This window comes from Delphinus delphis, chromosome 19, assembly GCF_949987515.2.
Source record: "Delphinus delphis chromosome 19, mDelDel1.2, whole genome shotgun sequence".
Taxonomy (NCBI): Eukaryota; Metazoa; Chordata; class Mammalia; order Artiodactyla; family Delphinidae; genus Delphinus; species Delphinus delphis.
The window spans coordinates 24,268,481-24,294,464 of NC_082701.1; the positions used below are offsets into that span (position 1 = coordinate 24,268,481).

A 25,984-nucleotide genomic window follows, 5' to 3' on the forward strand; every position below is an offset into this window, starting at 1 on the left:
CTATGTTTTTACCAGTATCTTGGGTTCCCTGGCCCTAAAAAAGGAACAGGCCATGTGAAGAACCCAGTCATCCAAAGCTACACTCTTCTTTCCACAGTGTCCACCAGTGTTTGTCCTTTAAATATTAGTTCTATAGTAGACACAAAATAACTGCTGTTAAAATATGACCGCTAATAGATTTCCAACTAATACACAGGCAGGCTTTCTGTTGATTTCTACTAAAAGCAACTAAGGTTCAGGTGCTTGCTGTTCTACTAACTTCCCTGGACTCCAAGGAAGCTCAAACAAAACCAACAGGTTTGTAGTCTTCTGGTTTGCTTTACAGCAGTTCATGAAAGGCATGAGTTTATCTGGGCATTGCCCTGCTCTACAGATTCTAGGTATACTTTTACTAGTTGGTTACCATCTTGCTACCAGATTTGACCAAGTTTCTGCGTTCCAAGATGCAATGCTAACATTTACAATGAAGTCCAGACAGACTTGGATTTTCTACTTCAGAGACCCTCTTAATCCCATTCCTACCTAGGAAGGCACCGTAGCAGCTATACTTTCAGGAGGGGGTGTGCTGAAACTAAGTTTAGTAATCACAAAAAGCTCAAGAAACTCTGCTTTAGAGAATGTCATTAACCATCAGATGGCAGGGACCATGACTTTTGTGCGTTTGGTAGACCCTGAGGCTTTGGAAGTGTGCAGCGATCTTTTCACATTTGGTGTGAATCAAATGCAAGTCTCACTTTCAACTTCTTGCCAACCTCCTCATGCAAGTAGGTTCCTTTTCCCATTCCTAACTGCCTGCATTTGCAGGGGATCCATTACAACTTTGAGTGTGAAAGCAAGATTAAGCTTGCTCTCCCCTAGTTTCCCCATATCGACCACATTATTAAGCTGCTATCAAGACATCTTTCTGGTGCTGTTCAGAAAGTGTGGGTATTTGCCACAATGTACTTGAATGTAGCCCTCACCCCACTGCCACGTTGACTGACATGCCCAGGACAAAACAGCCTTGATGGGGGGAGGAGGGAAAGGCAGGGGGCAAACTACTCAGGTTCTACACACACACACACACACACACACACACACACACACACACACACACGCAATGGTTGGAAGCCATATTAAGCAGGTCAGTGATCTGGGAACATACAACTTCTGGGCCAACCAAAAGGAATGTAGGGAATAGGAGCGGAGCGTTTGTACGGTAGTAAAAGCCGTTAAACTAAGTTATTCCAACGGCTCAGAAGAAATCGGCTCCAGGAGGTGGCAGAAAGGGAAGCCCACGTGAAGTGGTGGGAAAAGGAACTCTAGAGCTGCAGAACGGGATGCTGGTGCCAAACTCAAGTTGGAGAACTAACACATAGCTCCACGGGGCTCTCCTCCATGCCCCTCCCCCTTCCCGTGCAGACATCCAGCGCCCACCGGCTCCTCGCTCCAGCTCAAACCCTACACAGGGCGCCCCCATCACGCGCAACTCACTCCTTCCTCACACCTCGCTGCCACCCCTGCATCTTCCACTCACCCCCACACGACACCTCTGCCCACTTTTCGGTTACGCCCCCAAAGCCAGCCTCCATCTGCCAGGTTCCTTCCCTCACCTCTCGGCCCCGACTCCTTGCACACTCTGTCCCGGCGGTGCACTCCGCGTTCACGACTCCTTGCTTTTGCTCCTTCCGTCCTCGCAGACTTTGCGCGACCCCCTTGCTCTTCCTTCGCCCCATCCACTTCCCCCTCACACTTCTCCCCATACCCCTCCCCCCAGTCACGCGCCCCCCCCCTCCCCCAACGGCTCCCCTCACCCCCCCCGCACCCACTCCAGGCCCGACTCACCTGCGCGGCCACCCCCGTCCCGGCGCTGGTGCGGCTGCTGCAGCTGGAAGGGGACGGTGGCCCTGAGCGGCTGCAGCCCAGCCCGGGGGGAGCCGGCGGGGGCTGGGGGAGAGCAGCCCCGCCGGAGCCCCCCTGCCCCTCCGCGCCCCGGCCCCCAGGCACCTCCGCCTCTGCCGCCCACTGCGGCCCCCGCCATCGCCCGCCCGCCTGACTGCCGGCCTGCCTCGGCCCCACAGTGAGCCCCACACAGCCCCCCAACCCCCGCTGCTGCTGCTTATCTGCCCTAGGAGGTGGAGACCGGCCCCCCTCAGCCCAGAGCCCTCATTGGCCTACGGATCCCCAGACCCCTCCTCCCAACCAATCCTCGGCTTGATCTTCCCACACCAGAGGACGATTGGTCGATATGCCTAGCGATCCAACCTAAGACCCCACCTCCACCCCACCCCTGCCTGCTGTCCCACGTCCGAGGGTCCGCTGATTGGTCCGTCCGGAAGAGGGCTGGTTTTCCGGCGCCGCCAATGAGAAGACGCAGAAAAGGGGAGCGTTACACCCAGTCCCAGGTAGTATGCAAATACAATATCACGTGACGTCAGGCTAAGCGGGGGCGGGACCGGGTGTAAAATGGAATCAAGCCGTAGTGAAATCATTATGGGGGGCAGGGAGAAGTGTCAAACTTTCAGCAGTTGAGTCCTGGCAAGTATGGAGAAACCAATAACTTCAAAAAGCCTTACTTTTGGTTTAACCTAAAAACATTAGTTTTGAATCCTCATAGGATCTCAACGCTGCTTGCAAGCTCCAAAGTAAGTTTCTACAAATTAATGCCAAGTTTTCATAACATTTGCATGCGATTTGCATTATATCCGTGAACTTAATGGCTACTGTGCCTCAAGTGACACCACATTTGTCTTTCTTCACATTTCCAAGTCCTTACTTGGTGTTGGTCCAACCTAAAAAAAAGCAGCTGCTAGCCTGTAAATTAAATTGAGACTGAAAAGGAGCAGAGTCGTCCCTTCCAACTCTAGCTCAGCAGAGTGGAAGGAACAAAGTGACTGAGAAAGTTGACCAAATTTGCACAGTGACTCCATAAGCAAGTCCTGGTCTTCCCAGTTCAATGCTCTCTGACCTACAAGTCAAAATGAGACTGGACGGTCCCCAAAAAGAATGCACGCAGTTGTGAAAATCATATACTATAATATACATGATGAGATTTGGGGAAGAAAAGAGGGTTTAAGTTACTATTTAAAATTATTACTCTTCAAAAGAAAAAATTGTTACTCGTGGTATTCATTAACCATTTTGTTCTCTTATATGGAAAAAGTGAAAGGCAATCAACCCTGGATTGTCTGTGATAAGGGACCATCCAAATAATTAGATAATTCCCTCCAGGTTTATATTTAGCCATGATATCTATTTTTGATCTTGCTACAGATTTATCTTTCTATTTCTGTTTTTGCCTGGCTTAACGTTAAAATGAAGGTATTCCCTGAAGCCATACTAACTAATCAGAGAAAAGGAGGTAATCTGGGAGCGTGCTGCAAGGCAAGGAGAGGTCATTCTTGGGATTAAATATTGAAAGCAGAAAATACCCAAAGTGGAAATTCATGAACTGGATGAATATTAAAATCAGCCTATGTACAGAGAACAAATTGAGGCAATGGAACGTCCTAAAGAAAGGTTTTCTTTGCAAAGAGTATATCCTTGCAGATTTGAAAAATTTACTTCAAGGTCTGACATTTGAAATCTTTTTTACTGACAGGGAGATGCTGTACTCCTTTTCCATGAAGAGGACAACTTTACCAAAGGCAGGTAGGAATGAACAAAAGTTGATGAACTGATGAAAATTCAGTCTTTATAAACTTAACTCAGTTTTTAAAAAATATCTTGCAATTTATAACATTCCTCAATTCCAATTAGTTCAAAGTCTTCATATACTTTTTTTTTTTAAAATCCCCATGACAATCTGGAAAAAGAAAACCATGGATTCTTATTATGGTGCAAGTAGAGAAACTAAGGCCCCAAAAGGTAAATCTTTTTGATTCCTAGCACAGATCTCTATCAGATCTTATTGCACCACCCTGCCTCACATCTTCATTAATAAAATCAGTAATAGTAGCTGATAACATTCAGTGAGTTCCTTTCTCCATGCCGGGTATATATTAAGCATCCTGCGTACATCATCTCATTTGATTCTCATCATGATACCTATGAGATGGGTATTATCTCCTCTTCATTGAGTCTTCAGACTGAAGCAAGATTACTTATTGCCCAAGGTTACTCAGGCAGCCTGACTCCAGAGATGAAATACTAATCTCTATTCTTTTAAAACTTTCTTATGAACATAGAAGGATTACTATGTACATTTTACATAAAGAGTCTCCAAAGATGCATTTGGCTGAGATGTTAAAATTAACTCTTGTCTAGTACTTCACAGCTTTCACCTACATCATCTCATTTAATTTTCACAATAGGCATGTAATAGGTAGAATATTACCAGACAAAGATACTACAAAAAAAGAAAATTACAGAGCAATATCACTGATGAATATAAATGCAAAAATCCTCAACAAAATACTAGCAAACAGAATCCAACAACACATTAAAAGGATCATACACCTTGATCAAGTGGGATTTATCCCAGGGATTCAAGGATTCTTCAATATACGCAAATCAATCAATGTGATAACCCATATTAACAAATTGAAGAAGAAAAACCATATGATCATCTCAACAGATGCAAAAAAAGCTTTTGACAAAATTCAACACCCATTTATGATAAAAACTCTCCAGAAAGTGGGCATAGAGGGAAACTACCTCAATATCATAAAGGCCATATACGACAAACCCACAGCAAACATCATTCTCAATAGTGAAAAACTGAAAGCATTTCCTCTAAGATCAGGAACAAGACAAGGATGCCCACTCTCACTGCTATTATTCAACATACTTTTGGAAGTCCTAGCCACGGCAGTCAGAGAAGAAAAAGAAATAAAAGGAATACAAATTGGAAAGGAAGAAGTAAAACTGTCACTGTTTGCAGATGACATGATACTATACATAGAGAATCCTAAAGATGCCACTAGAAAACTACTAGAGCTAATCAATGAATTTGGTAAAGTTGCAGGATACAAAATTAATGCACAGAAATCTCTTGCATTCCTATACACTAATGATGAAAAATCTGAAAGAGAAATTAAGGAAACACTCCCATTTACCACTGCAACAAAAAGAATAAAATACCTAGGAATAAACCTACCTAGGGAGACAAAAGACCTGTATGCAGAAAACTATAAGACACTGATGAAAGAAATTAAAGATGATACCAACAGATGGAAAGATATACCATGTTCTTGGATTGGAAGAATCAATATTGTGAAAATGACTATACTACCCAAAGCAATCTACAGATTCAATGCAATCCCTATCAAATTAACAATGGCATTTTTTACGAAACTAGAACAAAAAATCTTAAAATTTGTATGGAGACACAAAAGACCCTGAATAGCCAAAGCTGTCTTGAGGGAAAAAAACGGAGCTGGAGGAATCAGACTCCCTGACTTCAGACTATACTACAAAGCTACAGTAATCAAGACAATGTGGTACTGGCACAAAAACAGAAACATAGATCAATGGAACAGAATAGAAAGACCAGAGGTAAACCCACGCACCCATGGTCAACTAATCTATAACAAAGGAGGCAATGATATACAATGGAGAAAAGACAGTCTCTTCAATAAGTGGTGCTGGGAAAACTGGACAGCTACATGTAAAAGAATGAAATTAGAACACTCCCTAACACCATACACAAAAATAAACTCAAAATGGATTAGAGACCTAAATGTAAGACCAGACACTATAAAACTCTTAGAGGAAAACATAGGAAGAACACTCTGTGACATAAGTCACAGCAAGATCTTTTTTGATCCACCTCCTAGAGTAATGGATATAAAAACAAAAATAAACAAATGGGACCTAATGAGACTTCAAAGCTTTTGCACAGCAAAGGAAACCATAAACAAGACGAAAAGACAATCCTCAGAATGGGAGAAAATATTTGCAAACGAATCAACAGACACAAGATCAATCTCCAAAATATATAAACAGCTCATGCAGCTCAATATTAAGAAAATAAACAATCCAATCCAAAAATGGGAAGGAGACCTAAATAGACATTTCTCCAAAGAAGAATACAGATGGCCAAGAAGCACATGAAAAGCTGCTCAACATCACTAATTATTAGAGAAATGCAAATCAAAACTACAATGAGGTATCACCTTGCACCAGTTAGAATGGGCTTCATCAGAAGATCTACAAACAACAAATGCTGGAGAGCGTGTGGAGAAAGGGAACCCTCTTGCACTGTTGGTGGGAATATAAACTGATACAGCCACTATGGAGAACAGTATGGAGGTTCCTTAAAAAACTAAAAATAGAATTACCATATGATCCACCAATCCCACTACTGGGCATATACCCAAAGAAAACCACAATTCAAAAAGACACATGCACCCCAATGTTCATTGCAGCACTATTTACAATAGCCAGGTCATGGAAGCAACCTAAATGCCCATCGACAGACGAATGGATAAAGAAGATGTGGTACATATATACAATGGAATATTACTCAGCCATAAAAAGGAATGAAACTGGGTCATTTGTTGAGACATGGATGGATCTAGAGACTGTCATACAAAGTGAAGTAAGTCAGAAAGAGAAAAACAAATATCATATATTGACGCATATATGTGGAACCTAGAAAAATGGTACAGATGAACTGGTTTGCAGGGCAGAAATTGAGACACAGATGTAGAGAACAAACGTATGGACACCAAGGGGGGAAAGCCGCGGGGGTGTGAGGGTGGTGCTGTGATGAATTGGGCAATTGGGATTGACATGTATACACTGATGTGTATAAAATTGATGACTAATAAGAACCTGCTGTATAAAAAAATAAATAAAATTCAAAAAAATAGGTAGACTATTACATGTACAATAGGTAGAAAATGCAGATATTATGTAGAAAATGCAGATATCATTGTCCTTATTTTACAGAAGGCTAAGTCACAGAGGCTAGATGACTTGCCCAAGATTTTCCACTTAGTAAAAGGCAGACCCAGGACTAACATCCTAGGTCTTTTGACTTCAGATTCAAGTGTTTTCCCAGCAAACACTCAACTTCTAGACCACCAACCTGCCTGAGAGCCAAAGTGTGAGCCAGCTAGTCTCTTGAAATCTGTTCTTACCTGACAACTTTGTGCATTTTAGGACCCAACATGTAAATTCTCAGGCAGTCTTAGAAGATGATGTGTGATTTTTATTGGTTGGGCCATACAGTGTGTGTTAGAGGTAAAAGCCCTGGAGTGAGGAATCTTGAAATACTTTGGACAAATGGCTTCCTTTCTCTATGGCAGAATCAACTGTGCTTCATCAACCTCACAGAGCTGTTCTGAAGATAAAATGGCGGGACTTCCCTGGTGGCACAGTGATTAAGAATCCGCCTGCAGGGCTTCCCTGGTGGTGCAGTGGTTAAGAATCCGCCTGCCAATGCAGGGGACATGGGTTCGAGCCCTGGTCCAGGAAGATCCCACATGCCGCGGAGCAACTAAGCCTGTGTGCCACAACTACTGAGCCCCTGAGCCACAACTACTGAAGCCCACACGCCTAGAGCCCGTGCTCCGCAACAAGAGAAGCCACTACAATGAGAAGCCCACGCACTGCAACAAAGAGTAGCCCCCACTCACCACAACTAGAGAAAGCCCGCAGGCAGCAACAAAGACCCAACTCAGCCAAAAATAAATAAATAAATAAATAAATAATAAGTTAAAAAAAAAAACAGTCCGCCTGCCAACTCACGGGACATGGGTTCAAGCCCCGGTCCGGCAAGATCGCACATGCCACGGAGCAACTAAGCCCGTGCACCACAACTACTGAGCCTGTGCTCTAGCGCCCACGAGCCACGACTACTGAGCCTGTGTGCTGCAACTATTGATGCCAACGCGCCTAGAACCCGTGCTCCACAAGAGAAGCCACCGCAATGAAAAGCCCGCACACTGCAATAAAAAGTAGCCCCTGCTCTCCGCAAATAGAAAAAGTCCACGTGCAGCAACGAAGACCCAATGCAGCCAAATATAAATTAATTTTTTAAAAAAGATAAAATGGCATATTATTGGATAGAGGCATTCTTCCCTTGGAGAGAAGGGTAATGTGGGTAGTCTCAAGGATATGGAGTTTAAATTTTATTCTAAAGCCGAAGTACCAGGAGTAGAGAGCCTGGACAGTGGAAGAAGAGTTGGTGGAGGTGGCACAGCTGAAGAATTGGATCTTCTGAATCCAGAGAGTCGTGGTCCTTCTTGATAAGCTGGCAAAAGACACTAAGTTGACCTAGCCGGAGGAATGCAAAGGCAGGCATGTAGAGGAGATCCCTGTCCTCTCCTTACCCAGGTATCATGCCCAACCAGCTGTCTCTTATTCCCTTCTCTATCACTGATAGCTTCTCCTGGCATGGGCATGATGGGAGGATAAAGTCCTCATCTGAAGATTAACCCCTGTCTGTTTCCTCCAATTAAAAAGGCCATGGCTTTGAGAAGGCTGCATGCTGCTAAGGGGAGATGTCTTGCCTTACAAAGCATCTTCTAGCTTGCAAGAAAACCTTTGTCACTGTCCCCCTATCATCTTTATCAACATAATTGTCACTAATTAATTCACTTGTCACAAATTTAAATGACCACAACGTGCCAGACATAGAGCTAGGCACTAAGGAATGACAATAATGTTCAGATACATACTTCCTATTCTGGAGTTCACAGCCCAGCAGGCCTTGAAGCCTGTAAGCAGAAGTGGTCTAGATGCTGTTCTGATTGAGACATGAGCTGGATCCTGCTTTCAGGGAGGTCAGAGGCAGGCACTCAAAAACATCAAAAGTGGAGGATTACCTACACCAAGTATATCGATAAATTGTTTTTCATCTATGGGAGAATTACTTGCCTTAGAGGGTTCCAACAGCAAATGCTTAGTCCCTTGATTCCAGCCTGATCTTGGGATGTCCACAGGTGTCACAAATAAATGAAGACTCAAGGAATTGGAGTTATTTTTCCTACAAGTGTGAGTCAGAGATACAGCCCCTCCACAAACAGTCCCTATAAGGCCTGGGGTCTTCAAAGCTGCAGAAGTCTGAGGGACTACCAAGGATGAAAGGCTGTGGAGAATTCTGGAAGATCAGAGGATCCACAGGGAGGCCTTATCCTGCTGGCTACTGAATTAAGAGAAGGCTGGGGTTGTCACAGCCAAGAGCAGCTTTCCAGTTCCAAAGGCGCTGTCCGGCCCTACTTCCAGGGCACCTTGGCCCTCACCCTGTGCATTTACGCCATAATAACCAACAAGAATGGAAATTCTGAATCACCATTTCTACCCTTCAGAATCTGATACTCAGTAGCACTTGTTCAGCAGGGACTAGAGAAGTCTTGACATTCCTTGGTACCTGGGGGACTATCTCTGAACTTCCTGGTAAATGTCTGAGTACTTACGTCTTTGGCCCCTGGGTTCCAAAATGATAAAAATGAAAAATAAAATGACACAGACACACAGTGTCTCTTTCTGACCTACCTCCTTCCCTCAGCCTCTGTCTGAAATGTCAGGCCCAGTTCCTCAGGGAATGAGATCCTGAGGAAATGGGGTCAGAGCTAAAGGAGCAGAGCAGCCTGAGAGGGAATGGGAAGGAGTATTGAGGGAACGAATGAGGTTATGGGAACAGAGTAGGGAGGGGGGCCTAGCCCTCAACCTCTCTCCCACTCTGGTGGCCTCCCTCTCCCTGCATCCCTGCCCCATTACTCCCGAGGTAACCGTGGCCTGGATTTTGACCTTCGGTACTCTGACACACTTTGTCCCTTGTTGCATCCCACTACTTTCTATCCTCTGCTTAGTTATCTCACTTGTTCATTCTCCTTCTTTCAGACTGGGTGATGTTCACTCCTTAACTCTTCTTTTCCTCTCGGTGGGAATCAAATTTTCCTGTTAAGCTGCAGCCTTTTAAAACTGAAACTTCCTCATCTTTAACAATAAAGGATTTGTTGGATGTTTTAAAATAGGTAAAGGGTAAATGTGGGATCAGAGACATCAAAATTTTGGAATACAGGACCTAGTGGCGCTCCATGAAAAATACAAAGTAGATCTTTTTGGAAGAACTGGAAGAGACATTAGAGACTGTATATGATCCAGTCCCTTCATCTTACAAATGGAGAAGTGGGCGCCGAGACAAGGGAATGAATTGCCAGAGGCCACTTGGCAAATCAGAGGCAGGACAGGAGACCAGGGCTCCTGCATCCTGGTCAGTGTTGCCTCAAAACATAAATAAATAACTTCCAAAAGATTTATATGGCATACTATTCAGCAATAAAAAGGAATAAACTACTGATATATGCTACAATGTGGATGGACCTTAAAAAACATTATGCTAAGTAAAAGAAGCTAGATGCAAAAGACTACATATCGTATGATCCCATTTATATCCAGAAAAGGCAAATTTATAGACAGAAAGCAGATCAGTGGCTGCCTAGGGCTAGGAGCAGAAGCAGGGATGACCTGCAAATGGGCACAATGGAACCTAGGGCTAGGAGCAGAAGCAGGGATGACCTGCAAATGGGCACAATGGAACCTAGGGCTAGGAGCAGAAGCAGGGATGACCTGCAAACAGGCACAATGGAACTTTTTGGGGTGATGGAAATGATCTAAAACTGGAATGTGGTGATGGTTGCACAACTCTATAAATTTAATAAAAATCATAGAATTATACATGTATAATAAGTGAATTTTATGGTATATAATTTATGCCTCAATCAAGCTGTTTAAAAAAAAAGGATTTAGATATGTTTATGGATGAGAGATTTATGATGTATGTCAGACCCTGCTAATCTTTTAAGGGAACATCTAATGAAAAAGATATACCTACCCCCATGATATCCATAAAAGTTCACTGTGAAAGACATAAGATTTGGTTCTTTGACCTATGAAATACCCAGGTTAGCATTCTTCATTTTTAAAAGGGTCCTCCTCACTAAAGTATGTAAGTTTCCTGAGGAGAACAGGCGTGTCTTTGTCCTCAGGCTAATTACTACACCTAGCACTGTGACCAGCATGCAGATGGTGCTTCACAAAAAATGAATTAAAATAAACTAGTTCTGCTGTGTCATGTGATTATGGGTACCTTGAGGGACCATCTGGTTTCTAGAGCAGTACCTCGGTGGGAAGAGTCTGCATCCCCTACACACTCCCAGGCCCCTCAGAGAGTAAAGTCTCTGGAGAGGAGATGCTGGTTGCATACATTCTCAGGAGACTGTATATAAACCAAAAGGCCTATTCGTTTCACCCCCTTTAGACCTCTCTCCTCTGCTATTGTCCCCATTTACCTTCTCCAGGTCAGCCTCAAAAATACAATGACCCGGGCTTCCCTGGTGGTGCAGTGGTTGAGAGTCCACCTGCCGATGCAGGGGACACGGGTTCGTGCCCCGGTCCGGGAAGATTCCACATGCCGCGGAGTGGCTGGGCCCGTGAGCCATGGCCGCTGAGCCTGCGCATTCAGAGCCTGTGTTCCTCAACGGGAGAGGCCACAACAGTGAGAGGCCCGCGTACTTAAAAAAAAAAAAAAAAAAAAAAAATACAATGACCTCTGGAGCAAATAAGCTACAATACCCTAAACATTCTTCATCTAATTCCACACCTAATCCTTTTCCCTTCCCCTCACACCATGCACCAAATCAGGAATCAAGTACCATGAAATCCAGTCCAAATATATTATAAATATAACAGAAGGGACAAGTGATGTGAAAGTTGGTCTCTAGTTTGATTTCCTTCAGTCCTAGGGCATAGGCTCAGAATTTGTTTTCAGAGCCAAGAATATTATCTAAAGGGCTTTTGTAATAGACAACTGTAAAATATCACCACAGATGCATCCTCAGTTTTATTTTCTGAAACTTGGATATGATATTCCCCCTCCCTCCCTGCAATTCCACCATCTTCGTCACCAGCTTCAACTTCCAATCAGACCTCAGGTCCTTCTAGCATTACTCAGCTGACCCTGTGAGGCACTAATGATGCCCCCAGGACTTAAGTATTTGGTTTTTAGCCCATTATTTTGTGCTACCTTATGGGTAGCTTCATAATTCCTCTTCAGTCATTTTATATATGTTTGTCCTTTCTCCCCAGTTCTGAGCAAAGGGACCCATTTGCTCTGTTATTTCTTGTCCGCTACTAGTGCAAGCCACTGCGTCCGGCGATGTTGAGGCAATGTTGGTTGTTTTTCCAACTAATGTTTCTGATCACTCCTGAAGGCTGAGGCTAAAAGCCCTGCAGGAACTTCCCTGGTGGTCCAGTGGTTAAGACTCCACGCGCCCAATGCTCGGGGCCCGGGTTTGACGCCTGGTCAGGGAACTAGATCCCGCATGCCACAACTAAAAGATCCCACGTGCCACAACTAAGACCCAGAGCAGCCAAATATATAAATAATAAATAAAGCAACACTATAAAAATAAATAAATAAAAGCCCTGCAGACTAAAAGTAGGGAAGGCTCCAGGTTCTGTGAGGTCTAATACTTATATAATTTGGGGGTTCCTCTTTAAGTTAAATAGTAAAATAATTATAGAATTAGGGAGGACTTGGAAGCGTTCTGTGTAAGTGAGGGGATCTGACTCTTAAGTTTCATTAGCTTCATTGTAAATCTGTTTCTGACTGAAAAAAATGAAGCCTGGTTACATCCCATCCAACTCTTCAGCCCTGATTGATCAGGCGCCTATTCCCGGCTTTTCCTGTGGATATCCTGTACCCAGCACATCTATTCCACAAGAAGGTTCTGGCTCAACAAAATGGCCTTGGCAGCCAAGTCTCTCTATTTAGTGAAAAAGTCCCAAAGGGCTGGATTAACACTCCTCCCACTTAGTAAGTTGGAGGCGCTTAGAATAATGCTCCTTTCAGAGCAGGTGATTTCTTGCTATGCATGGTGGAGGGTGAGGACCTTGTATCCAATTCTTCCTGGAAGACCCTGATGGCTCAAAGCCTCGAGGAGTTGCATTGTTATGCAGCAGAAGGGCCTGGAATGTTCCAGTACATTCCACCAGTGGCCTCTGTGACCCCTGCTTCTATTCAACTTGGGCAAAGGCCTGGTAATCTACAAAGTAGCATGTATTCTGCTGGGGTAGGAAGCAGCTTGGTCTTACTTCTTCCATGCCACTCTGATAGTATCATACAAGTTGGCACCTTCCTTGGAAGTCCCACCCAGAAGCTCCATCCAATTCTCTGGCCTACTGGGTGTTTGCCCAGAATGTCAAGTCAGGGTCTAGATCTCAACCCTGTTAACTTTTTGGCCATATACACCCAATTTTGAATTCTTCCCCAAAAATTCTTCCTGGGATCTCTGAATCTGTGGTGGGTCTGCATTCCTCAGAATTCCCAAGAAGCTTGTGCCACCTGTGGAGACACAACATCAGGGCCCCGGAAAGAAGGTCATATAATTAGGATGCTATAGACCATATGCCCCAACTACACAGCATAAAAGAATACTTCTGCTTTCTGGGAGCTTCCTATAGGCTAAGTAATTTGCACACAAAATATCATTTAACCCTCAGTCCTAGTTATTATATCCTATCCAGTTGGTGTAACTATCCCCAATTCACAGGTGAGAAAACTGAGGCTCAGAAAGGTTAGGAAATGTATTGGAGGTTATCTAGCTAGAGAAGACAGGTTCATCTGCTTTCAAAGACTGTGTATAACCACTACTGGGGGGTTCAATGGACTAGGTCAGAGGGATGCAGACCTAGAGGTCCACCCTTATCCAGAAGTTGAAGGTCAGAGTTAGGAATACAGACCAGATCCTATAACCCACTTCCCTGCCTCCCTGTCCCCTCCCCTAGCCCTAAACTCTCTAGAACTCTGACTTTGTTTATAGCGCAGAGAAGCAGTGCTCAGAAATTATGGAGGTGAGTCTGGCAGGTTCCAGCTGTTCTTGGTGAGGGAGTTGAACATTTTTTGGAACTCCTCCTTGAAAAAAGCATGGACTAAATGCACTTCCTTTCTCCAAGCTTCCTACCTTGGGGAAGGAGAGAGATGGGGAAGCTGGGGGATTTCCATTTAGGAGAAACCAGAGACGATCAAAGGAGGTAGAACAGTGGTGCTGCCCTTTAAGAAAGACTGCCAGAGCTCTGGAACTTGGACTCTTAAACTTCTGTAAGGTGCCAAGTAAAGTGAGAAAGCTCTTCTTGGGGTCAAAAGAGGAGCTACAAGAGGAGGCCCTAGGGAAGACTTGGCAGAAAAGGGTGGGAAGGAAGTCAGACTCTATCCAGGACCAAAAGTGTGGTTTAATTCTGAACCCACCAAAACCAAAAAAAAGAAAGGGGCTCACCCCTTGACTCCCTATGTCCGGGGTGGGACAGCCAAATAAGGGGAACTCTTGCCGGACTGTGCTCTCCATTTCGACACAAAACACTGGCTGTACTGCCTGCCCAGCCTGCCAGAGAGCTGCTGGAAAGAGCCACTGACCGCTGCATTTGGTTGATAAATGATGGGCACCCCTGCCTGCTGCCCATTCTCTTTTTTTCTCCCTGCTTAGTTTGCAGCCTTCTGCCTGGCAGGGAGCCCCAGAATAAGGGTGGGAGAGAAGGGTCCTCCAGACAGTATTTAATCCTTAGTGATTTATAGGCTGCTGGAAGGGGGTGGGGGGGAATGTCAGACAGGGGAAGCCCCTGGGACTAGTTTCCATGATGCATCAGCACACCATTGACAAGAGTCTAAGTATTTTCCTGATGCCTGTGCCTTCGGGCCCATCTTTGAGAGATGATACAGCCCTTACCGCTCTGGTACCAGGTAGGATGAGACCAGCAGAGCTGGCTGGGAAATGAACAAACAACCAAATCCTCAACCTTTACTTTAAGCCACACACTGCTGGGAGAGGGAAGAAATAAGTGAGGATGAGCAGCTCAATAGCTGTTTTTGGAGGATTTATTTTTTTAATGTACGAGAATTCTTTTGAACCCTCCATGGCTCTAAGAAAAATTATTTGAAATGTTCCTGCTTAAGGGGCCGGGGTGTGGTGGGGGGCGCGGGTAAGTGCCAGGGATTGAAGGCTAAATGCCAGGGAGGCTGGTTGCAGGGATTCTTGGAACCAGGGCTATTGGCCTCCCTGCTGTGGGCTCAGGAATACCAGCCCCAGGCTCTGGTTGCCCTGAGAGATGCAGCCATTTTTACTTCTGATTGAAGGGCACCACCTTCTGGGATTTTCCCTTCTTTGGTGAAAACCTGAGCAGAATATGCCCAGGGAACCAAGAGGGCATGTGCCCAAGAGTCTGGAGGGCACTGGAGATAACAATGTGAGAGGCAGGGTGAGATCAATGCTTTTTATAGTTTAGAGTTTTGTTCCTGTTGGTGGAGAGAAGATGCATTTTGTGAGAGTGTATGGTAATTGCCCTTCATAAGGATGATCTCAAAAGGTCAAGGGATGGGCCTTGAATAGCCCTAATGTCCCTGAAATAGTCTATTGTATAGCTATTGTCCATACATGTAAAGGAACCCTTCTTGACCCTATTCATACTTTTCTGCCTCTGGGATTTCCCAAGTGAAAATCGTATTCTACTTTATCCCCAGACCCAAGTCTACCTCTTTTAAGCTTCAACAACAAAATAGTTCAACATACATTTCTTGAGCTCCTACTATGTGCCAGGCATCGTGCTAGGTGCTGGGAATATAGAGATAAATAACACACAGTCTCTTCTCTGGGGAGTCCACAGTCTAGTTTTTGAAAGATTTTCCTTCGCACTGACTTTTCGGATTTGGTAAATAAATCTGCATCTATCCCCTTTATATTTTCATATGCACGGATCATAGTCTCAGCTTCCATCTTTCCACAATCTTTAAAATTTTGCCTCATATGGTAACCTCCATTTTCCCCTTGACCAATTTAGATAACTTTCTTTGGACTCTGATATGTCTTCTTAGGAGTTGAGTGACCAGAATTAGACACGATATTTCATATACAAATGCTATATGAATGTGTGTACGAGAGTAATCTTATGTTGTCTAACTTCCTTCATTTATCATTACTATTGCCATTCTTTCATACATCCAATAGTTACTGAGTACCTCTTAAGCACTATGGACTGTGCTGGGTGCTGAGAACGCAATGGTAAGTAAAATGGACACTGCTCTCATGAAACCTAGCCTGGGTATGTGTTGGGAGGACAGAAGCAAAGAATCCAAAGAGTCACATAAATAGATATATAATTATAAACTGAGACAAATGTTATGAAGAAAAACGCCGGGTGCTGTAACAGTATAGAAATAAGGGCTTTGGTCTAGTCTGGAAGCTTCGGGAAATAGTTTCCTGAGGAAATGACATTTGACCTTAGAGCTGAAGGATTAGTGGAAAGAGGTGAAGAAGAGAATGAGGAAAGAACATTCCAGACAGAGTAAAGAGTATGTGCAAAGATCCTGAGGTGGAAGGAACCAGGGGACTCCTGAGAACTGCAGGAAGGCCAATAAGGTTAAAGCCCAGAGAATGAGGTTGTGTGGGACGGGCTGGAGAATTCACCAAAGGGCAGATCATGCGGTCATTGCAGCCAGGTAAGAATTTCAGTCTTTATCCTACAGAAGATCATGGAACCAAAGTCTTTACAGAAGAGCTTTTTTCCCCAGATTATTAATGCTGCTTATACTTGTCTTGAAGGGGAACAGTAATGATAGTCTGAACTGTTAGGAACTTTCCCAGTTTCCTGGCATGGTGTGGCTATGTCTGGCTGGCCCTGGGGAGGCCCAAAGCTGATGAACCGGCCCCAGCCTGGCAGCCCTCAGGCAAGGGATGGACACTGTCAGTATGGACAGAGGGGCAGGGGTGGAGGGTGGGTGGAGTGCTTTGCCTGAGGTATCAGCCCCACAGTGACATTTGGAACAGCCCCAAGCCTATGGCTCTTGTTCCTTGATAAGTCTATCATGTGTACCCCCCCCATTTAAATGGTCTTCTCACCCTGCCACCCTTCCTACAGCAGCTGTGCGCCCCACCCAATCTGGGGAAGGCCTCTGGATAAGAACTCTGACTCTGCCCAGAACCTGAGGTCCTGGCCTTCTGAGTTCAGGCCTTAGTACTGTCTGGAACCATGTATATACATATTCCTGATAGTTGGGAGTTATTAATGGAAGCCATGGGAGAATAGGGTCATGATGGTTGGACTTGGCCTTTCTGAAGCCCTCTCTTTCCTTCTGGGCCTATCTTTGGAGAATGTGGTCTGGTGTAGTGACATCTACTGGCAAGGCTAGGCAGGTAAAAAAAATGACCAGATGCCCACTCATCCTCAAGTAATTTCCAGACTAGTAAGAAAATCATCCTTAACTTCTGAGATTGGGTTGGGTCAGTAATCGCAGTTGGTTACAGCAAGACTAAGAAGAGCAGGGTTGTGAGTTTGGACCATGTTATGTGCTGATTTACCTTAAATAGAGAAATTATTTTCCTAGTTGTAGCTCGCATCCCTCACCCTGGCAGTTGATTCACATTTGGGTACAATTAGTCACAAGGGAGATTGACTGAGCATGTGTAAGTGACTCAGAGAGAAACATTCCTGGCCCCAGTTCCTGGGAAAGCATCTCCCAACAAATGAAATGACCCTCAGTTTACAAACGGCAGAAGGCAGGGTCATTTTTCATCCTCCTGAAGTTGACTGGTTTGCGAATTTTTTTCCTAGTACTCAGTTTCTCCTAGGTCATCAGGAAAATAGTGTCAACACGACCATCTTCAAAGTTTCTACAGTGGGCAAGAGTGACTACAGCTTTTTTTAATTTTTTTTTGCGGTACGCGGGTCTCTCACTGCTGTGGCCTCTCCCGTCGCGGAGCACAGGCTCCGGACGCGCAGGCCCAGCGGCCATGGCTCATGGGCCCAGCCGCTCCGCGGCATGTGGGATCCTCCCGGACCGGGGCACGAACCCGTGTCCCCTGCATCGGCAGGCGGACTCTCAACCACTGCGCCACCAGGGAAGCCCCGTGACTACAGCTTTTAAAGCGGCCCCTCAGTTCTTGCTGAGGTAAGACATAACCTGCCTCCCCACTGCTTTCATCCATGTCATCTACACATTCTGTTCATAATATCATTCTCCTTCTTAATAGCATGCATAATTGACAAAGAGTTTACCACTAGAGGTAATAGGGAAGCCAGAGAGAAAGAGTGAGGAGAAACAACTAGAGAAATTATTATGAAGCAAATCTTCTTTCTTAGTTAACACTGATTCCATAGCTGAATGTGGCTCAGACAAAGCATCTTTCACACAAACTTAAAAGAAAATCAAGACCTCAGTAGAGAAATGAGTAATACATAGGATTTCATGGAAGAGGAAACAGGACTAGTAAAGAAACACATGGAAGACTGAAGTCTATCCTAACTAGAAATAAAACGAAAAGCACATTTGAGGTGCAGTTTTCATTTTTTTACTAAACTTGCAAGATTTTATTAAGTGGTAACACTCAGTTCTGGGAACATCTTAAAATTGGTATCCTCCCACAGTGATGGTGACACTTTAAATTTGGGCAAGTCTTTGGGGAAAGAAATAAAGCAACGTATAAGAGGCAGAAATAAAAACAGGAGAGCTACAGATGCATGCAGACTCTCACTGCAGCATTATTTGACTTAAAAGACACTCAATAATCCCAAATAGGGGAGTGAGGGCACATTATGTCACAGAGCCACATTGCAATGGCACACGGCAATTACAATTATGAGGACTACAGATAAACACGGGAAATATTGAGAATGTGTAAAAAATATGAAATTTCATGTAAACAATGAGTGCATTTATACAAAACGTGTACATGTAATAAAATGTACACATGTGGAGAAAAATTGGAAGGCAATATGCAAAAAATAAAAATAGCTCTATGGCACCAGTGAGATTAAGGATGTCTTTTATTTTTTCAGACATTTATTTAGTGTTATTATACTGTGTTAGTAACTTTTGAAAAGGTGGAGGGGGTTGGTGCCGGTGAACGTCATACTCCCCCAGCCCCCTCCTATACACACTTGTCCTAAATCGTCAGCTGGAGGAGGAAAAGACCATGTGTGTTTATTCACAGTGTGCACTCAGCTCCTACCCAATGCCTAGCACTTATCAGATGTTCAATAAGTTGAATGAATACATGAAAATGTCTGCAGTCTAAAAAGTCTCAACCCATGATCACAGAGTACATTCTATCCTGGGGAATAAAGAATTTGGTTTTGCTAGAATTAAAAATAAAAAAAGAAGGCCCGTCCATAACAGCAATTCCCTGGTTTTCTTGATAAGTGAATTTGGGCATGGAGAACCCAGGGAGAGACAGTCTGTTAAAGCAAACCCAATTACCACCCAGGAACATATGTTGCCCTGAGGCCTCTGCTGCCATAACAACATTGTGTAACTATAACTACAGCCCTGGAGGCTCTGGCCCTGTCAAATAAGGAAAAGGATGTCTTCATTGTATGAGGGCTTTGTGCTCAGATTGGCTTCCCTAGGGAGCTTGGATGGGGAAAGGGAGGTAGATAAGTGGAAGAAAGGGGGAGATGAAGGGCAGGAGTGGGAGAAGAACTGCTACTGAATCAGGATCAGAGTGATTTTTTTTTTTTACTTTTAGCAATTTTCAAAATGCAGTTATTTGACTATTTAGTTTTGGCCGTTATTTATAACCCCAGCTACAGAGGTGGGCAACAGTGACCGAGCCTGCTGGGATCTGTCCAATACCTTCCCCCAGGGCAGGGCTGGGGTGGGTGGTGGATAAGGTGATCCAAGAACCAAATTAACCAAGAAGGTAAGAGAAGTTTCAGGCCATCTCCAGCAAGAGTAAGAAAGGAGGGACCACTAATGACCTCACTGATTCTATTTTTTTCAATTAAAAAAAAGTATTTACTTATTTGTTTATTTATTTCTGCTGACTCTATTTTTAAGGCAGCTGTGAGTGAGAAGATTTTAATATGAATTATGGTCACATCAGCAAATTCTGAGATTCTTGCAGAGGGACAGAGACTAGGCCAATACTTTTACTCAGAAGTTGCGAGATTGGCCTGGCTACACTAGCATTGTCTTTAAAAGGTCAAGGCATGCTCTCCCACCTTACGGGACAGTTATCTGCACACAGAGGAAACTGCTATCCCTAACCCCTCCTGGTCAAAAAGAGGCTTAGAGGTGAGAGGGTGGCTGGTTCTGTGCAAGTCTTTCCTAACTGAGCCAACACCTGGCAGAGGCCACACCATTTACCGAGCCCTTTTAGATGCCAGCAAGGGAGAAGCTGGAGACGATGTGGCCAGCCAGGCAAGGCTCCCAACCTCCAGGAACTCCCAGGCCTTTGAAGCAAACAATGGACAACTACACTTTGTATTTGAAATATGGTACCCACCATTTTACTGGCAAGGGGAGCATTTGAAAGGAAATTGAAGGATCTTTTAGGGAGCTTCAAATGTAACTGAGGAGACAAGATACAGGTATGAGAAAGAAACTTCATAAGAACATACACAAAAGATTACCCCCGGTACCCCTGCCCTGTTTGGTTCCTCCTCAGCTCTGGGTAAGGGTATTATTATGGAAGCATTCTGACTGGTCTCCCTGCCACTCTGATCAGTCCCCCTCACAGCTTTCAGAAAAAGATCTCTAAAGTTCAAGTCTAATCGTGGGACTCCTCTGATTAAAGTCCTTCAGAGATTCCCCCTCACCTCCAGCCCAGGCTCCTCAGCAGGGCATTCAAGGCTCTGCATGAACTGGTTCCTAAAACCATTCATGCCTCTTCTTATGTCAACCACTCCAAATCCAGTCATGCCCTTAGTCACACACACACCGTACTGCTCCACACCTCTGTGCTTTTTGCACATGCTGTTCCCTCTGCATAGGAAGCCCTTACTCTCCTTGTCCGCTGGCAAACTTATTCGTCCTATGAAGTTCTACTCGTTTCACCTCCTCTATGCATCCTTTCCTAAACTCTCCTGATAAAACCGTCCACTTCCTCCTCTGTAGCACTTCTGAACCTTGCTCATCTTTCTATTTTTCCATTAATACCCTTATAGTGTTTTGGAACAACAAGCTTACTGGCCTGGGGAAACACGATGTTTTATCCATCTTGCTTTGACTCAATGCCTGACATATAATGCCTGGGTAATCAAACATCGAGACCATATAAAGCTATATTCACAAACATTAAGATGTACTGCCATAACTAGGGTAACTGGAATAATAAATATCAGTAACAACAGCCATTTATTGCCAGAGTAAGAGCACTTACTCTGTCAGGAACTGTGCTAAGCTCTCTATAACAGTCATTTCCTTTAATCCTTGTAACAACCCTGTGAAGTGGCTATTCTCATCTCCACTTCACAGATGAGAAAACTCAGGCACAGGTAAATTTTATAACTTGTCCAAGAGCAATGCAGACAGAAAGCGACAGAGCTAAAATTCAAATCCAGATCTGACATCAAACCCTGTACTGGATGCTAGAAGACCTGATGAGTAAAACAAAGAGGAGTTATGTTCCTCTTACTTTTTAGGGAAGGAGAGAGGGAAACAGAACATCTACCAAACTGTATAAGGAAAAGTACACATAAAGCAGTAAGTGCAAAATAACATAAATCACTATGCCCTAATACCTTAGGAAGAATAAATCAGGAAAGACCTTCTGAAGAAAGCAAATATTAAAGAAGGTTGTGAGATGCATCAAGGCAGGAAGAAAAGCCTGTGTGAAAGCCTAAAAGCAGGAAGAGCAGTGGAGCTACCCATGTGAAGTCTGGCGTACGAGTGTGGGCAGGGGGCAACTGGTAAAAGGCTTTGAAACGAACATCAGTTCCTGCTTTGAGCAATAACTGTATCATGATGAAAATAAAACTCAAAGTAAAGATTATGTTTGGTTCAAAAAAAGAAAGGAAGAGAGCAGAAAGCTTTTAGGATTTCCCCTTCCCCATTCTAAATATACCTAGCTAAAAAAAAAAAGGGACTTCCCTGGTGGCGCAGTGGTTAAGAATCGGCCTGCCAATGCAGGGGACACAGGTTTGATCCCTGGTCCAGGAAGATCCCACATGCCAGGGAGCAACTGAGCCCGTGCGCCACAACTACTGAACTACTGAGCCCACGTGCTGCAACTACTGAAGCCTATGCACCTAGAGGCTGTGCTCTGCAACGAGAAGCCACCGCAATGAGAAGCCCACGTACCGCAACGAAGACCCAATGCAGCCAAAAAAAAAAATATATATATATATGTATATATATATATATATACACACACCCCCCTAGCTGTTTGACTTTCATCTTTAGTACACACCTTTCTTACAATCACATTTCTACCTTCTTGGTGTTAGTTTTTTCATCTTTCTGCCAGAGGGTACACCTTCCCAGGACAAGAACCATGTCTAAAGGAAACTGTAAACTCTTTTAATGCTACCTGCAGTGTTTGAAAATTCGGTGTAAGGGATTAACTAATGTTGAACATCTGTAATGCTGGTGTTTGTATTTTGAATGGCTAAGTCAGGATTTTATTCTAAAACACTAATTTCTAGGGAGGGATACTTCACCATCTTTGAGTGCTATACATTCAGAGACTGTGAAACAGTAAACATATTCTGATTGACTAGCAAGAATTTACTGTACATAGAGCGTGGTCTGGGTACTATTTATTTATTTATTATTTTTGGATGCGTTGGGTCTTCGTTGCTGCGCGCGGGCTTTTCTCTAGTTGCAGGAAGCCGCGGCTACTCTTCGCTGCAGTGTGCAGGCTTCTCACTGCGGTGTCTTCCCTTGCTGTGGAGCACAGGCTCTAGGCGCACGGGTTTCAGTAGTTATGGCGTGTGGGCTCAGTACTTGTGGCTTGCGGGCTCTAGAGCACAGGCTCAGTAGTTGTGGCACATGGGCTTAGTTGCTCAGCGGCATGTGGGATCTTCCCAGAACAGGGCCTGAACCTGTGTCCCCTGAATTGGCAGGTGGATTCTTAACCACTGTGCCACCAGGGAAGCCCAGCTCTGGGTAATATTAAGGATGGTATTAAAAAAAATCAGATATGCTCTTAACATTAGAGCTCCTTACCAATAGTCGGGGAGCCACAACATCCAAGAGTAACCTCAGGAACACTCCAGTAAGTGCAAAATAACAGTAATAGTGTGAAATTAAATGCTTAAGTCCTGAGGGGATACAAAAGAAGAAACATGAGCCCTTTCCAAACAAGCTCTTACGTACAATTCAACCTAAGTAAATTATTCAAAGGTATTTATAGTAAACATTAAAAGCTAAACACTAAATACTAAAAGCTTCCTGTGTTAACACCAGCCCAGGATATCTCCAAGGAGAGTACTAACCAAGGGTCTGGAACTTCAATTCTTCAGCGTCCTCTGTTCAGCACATTAATCAGTTGTTTACCTTCTGCGGCTTTGTTCCTTAGCTCAGCTCCAGGGGGAAATCTCCATCTTAGCTACCCTCAGGTGAAACTGGGCTCCAGGATCCTAACTTAATGACTGAGCTGGGCTGGATTCCACCCATGAGCTCTGGGCCAAGCCTTGGTCTTCTCAAGGCTTTTCTTCCAGCGAGGCTAAATCCTCAATGCCTGCTGTCCACTTCCCAGCCTTTTCTTATGACTCTTCTAGCCTTACATCTTCCAAAACTTCTCCTTTCAAGGCGCTCTCACTATTATTTAAAAATCAACGCCTTTCTGAGCTCCAGCTTTACTAAAAATATTCCTTCCTCTTCCCCCTTCCCCCAACTCCTGGCTCAAGCAACTGCATTCGAGAGGTCACTTGGGCTAACGGGTTCAATGCTTCTCCGGCTCTGCTATGGCGCACACTCTCACCCTGCGGGCCACCCAAGGCTCTCAAACCCATACAGAATGTGCTCACCACATAACTAAATTGGTAATTCTTTGGAGCTACAGCTTCTGGAGAATGGTTCTGTCTCCTTTCGCGAGTGATCGGATTAACTTACTTGCTGTTCGCTAAGGGCAAGGACAATGTCTCCTCTACCAGACAAGAAACTTCCCGATGACAGACGCTACCCTTTCGTTCCTTTCACAAGCCCCCATTCTCGCCACTTTGAGACACAGGATGGCTGTTAAAATATAGTTTCTTCTGCAAAATATCCCTTCCCAACTTTGAGTTTATGTCATAAACGGAAACGTCCTTTAGCCAATTCGGCGACGAAGGGGTTAAACCTCAGCAACCTGATGGATTCTGGGGCTTTCCTTCTCCGACTTCGGAAATTAAAACGACCGGGAAGGGAAATGTTGCCCAAGGTAAAGATGAGAACCGTTAACTTCAACTGTCGGGCTTCTGCCCCAAACAGGAATGGCTACCCACGCCTACAAAGGGTGCCATTCCCCTAACTAAACACGGCTCACCCCGGTTTCCACCATCGGTGTCACTTCCTGACCAAGTCCAAAATGGCGCTCAGTAGCCTCACCGGAGGAGCGAACCTCCCAGCATCCTCTCTGACCCGCAACGTCAGGTGACGCGAACCCCAGCCGGAAGTAGAGGAAAAAGCGCCTCAGCCCGCGGCGCCTGCGCAGAAGGCTGTAGACGCTGTGAAGCAGGAGGCACTTGGGATCGTACGCAGGATTGGGACTGCTACAGAGGCCGCCACGGAGCCCGCCGGAGCCACCGTTCCTACTGCTGCTGCCGCCGCTGCCCGAATCGGAACCGTCGGGCCGCAGCCGCCGGCAATGCCGCGAAGGAAGGTGAGAGGAACGGGACAGGAGGGATGGCGGGTTTCTAAGGACAGTCTTTTGAGCAACGTGACGCAGTTGGCCACGCCTCACAGTGGTTGGATTCCAACTTCCCGCTCCCCCGAACCTAGCTCAGCAACCCTCTCTTCTGTCCATACCCAACAGAAAAATGTGGGCCCGACCCTGGCCTCGGCCTATGCTTGCAACTATTCCCGCCCTCTGCTTGCCTGGCTCGGAGGCGTTCTTCTCGTTAACTGGTCGCTGAAACGTCTAGAAGCATATTGATTGGCTGGTGACACCGCCCATTTGGGCTCAACGGTCACCTCCCCGCGTGTGGGGGCGGTGTCTGGGCCCGGCCCCACCGCTCTCCTACTGGCGGTAGAGAACGATCCCTTTTCTCTTGATTGGCTGGGCTTGGCAGTCTGTCCTGTGGGGGCGCGGTTTAGCGGGGCCGCGATTGGGTGGCACGAATCCCCCTCTCTTCCGTCTGGAGATGCTCATAGGAGGAGAGGCGGGGTTTTGGAGCATCCTTCCTTTCCCCGCGGGGGACACAACAAAGCAGAGGACTGGGTGGTGGAGAACCAGCGCCCACTCCCAAGGGATCTCACTCTGGCCTGTTGCTCCTACGCTGTAATTATTATTGTTTCCTTAGTTGGACAGCGCCTAGAAAATGCAGTTCGTAAAATCAGAAACTTTGTAGAATTAGATGGGACTTATGAAATCACCTAAGGACACTCCCATCCCTTCTTTTCTCAGCTAAACAGAGGCTTATTGGAGTGCCCCAAGCTACTCAATTAGGCAATGGCAGAGCCAGGACTACAGAACAAATCTAATTCAGTTCAACAAATGCTTATTGACTACTTGCTACGTGCTGGTTGCTGGGGATTCAGAAATTAATTAGACGTGAACCCTGGCTTAAGGAAATCAGAGTCTGATGGGGAAAACAGACATATAAATAACTGTAGAAGGATCTAGTAAATTCTCTACTTGGCAGTAATGTACAAAGCTTAATGTCAGAGAAGTGGGAGAGCAATTAAGTCTGTTCTGGAATAAGATGAGAAGTAGATTGGTGAAAGCCAGAGAGAAGAACTGAGTTCTACAGTCAAGCCAGGAAGGGATGGTCAGAGATGATCAGGGATTCAAATATCTGGGTAATTGGACTAGATGACCTTTAAGATTCCCCCTTTTATCCTGTCAATTTTCTGTGACCCTCTCTGGGGCCTCCACTCATTATCTGGGCAGATTAGACTTGAAATATTTGGAAAATTGGGTGGTATTGTTCACTTCTGAAGAAATGTTTCTCTTCACAGAGGCTTTCAAATATTTACACTTTTTAATGTCTCCTAAAATGACGTACATTGACAGGTGGTATTTATGTTAAGGCTTACCAAATGCAGGAATAGTACTGGTGCCTTGGAATAGGCCCACAGTCCCCTTTCTTCAATTCCCATATACAAAGAGCTCTTGAAAATGTAGATTTTCTAGTAACTTAT

General features: G+C 44.8%; 2 protein-coding genes across 10 annotated transcripts in view; one reads left to right on the forward strand and one right to left on the reverse strand.

Annotated features, from left to right (window-relative positions):
* The window catches only part of FAM117A (family with sequence similarity 117 member A), a 64,050-nt gene extending 41,132 nt beyond the window's left edge, over window positions 1–22,918 (reverse strand). For 2 of the 5 annotated variants that reach the window (XM_059997336.1, XM_059997333.1), the window contains exon 1: window positions 1,825–2,038. In XM_059997336.1, the coding sequence (XP_059853319.1) occupies window positions 1,825–2,020 (196 nt within the window). In that variant the 5' untranslated portion in view covers window positions 2,021–2,038. Of the gene's footprint in view, window positions 1–1,592; window positions 1,716–1,824; window positions 2,039–11,222; window positions 11,608–22,867 lie in introns of those variants that run through there. The other 3 variants (XM_059997335.1, XM_059997338.1, XM_059997332.1) reach the window with 3 other exon arrangements.
* Window positions 22,919–24,284: 1,366 nt separating this feature from the next.
* The window catches only part of KAT7 (lysine acetyltransferase 7), a 33,785-nt gene continuing 32,085 nt past the window's right edge, over window positions 24,285–25,984 (forward strand). For 4 of the 5 annotated variants that reach the window (XR_009516990.1, XM_059997328.1, XM_059997329.1 and 1 more), the window contains exon 1: window positions 24,352–24,503. Coding sequence is in view for 3 of the 5 variants with exons in the window: in XM_059997328.1 (XP_059853311.1) it covers window positions 24,489–24,503 (15 nt within the window). In the remaining 2 variants the exon portion in view is untranslated. Of the gene's footprint in view, window positions 24,504–25,984 lie in introns of all 5 variants that reach the window. The other variant, XM_059997331.1, reaches the window with a different exon arrangement.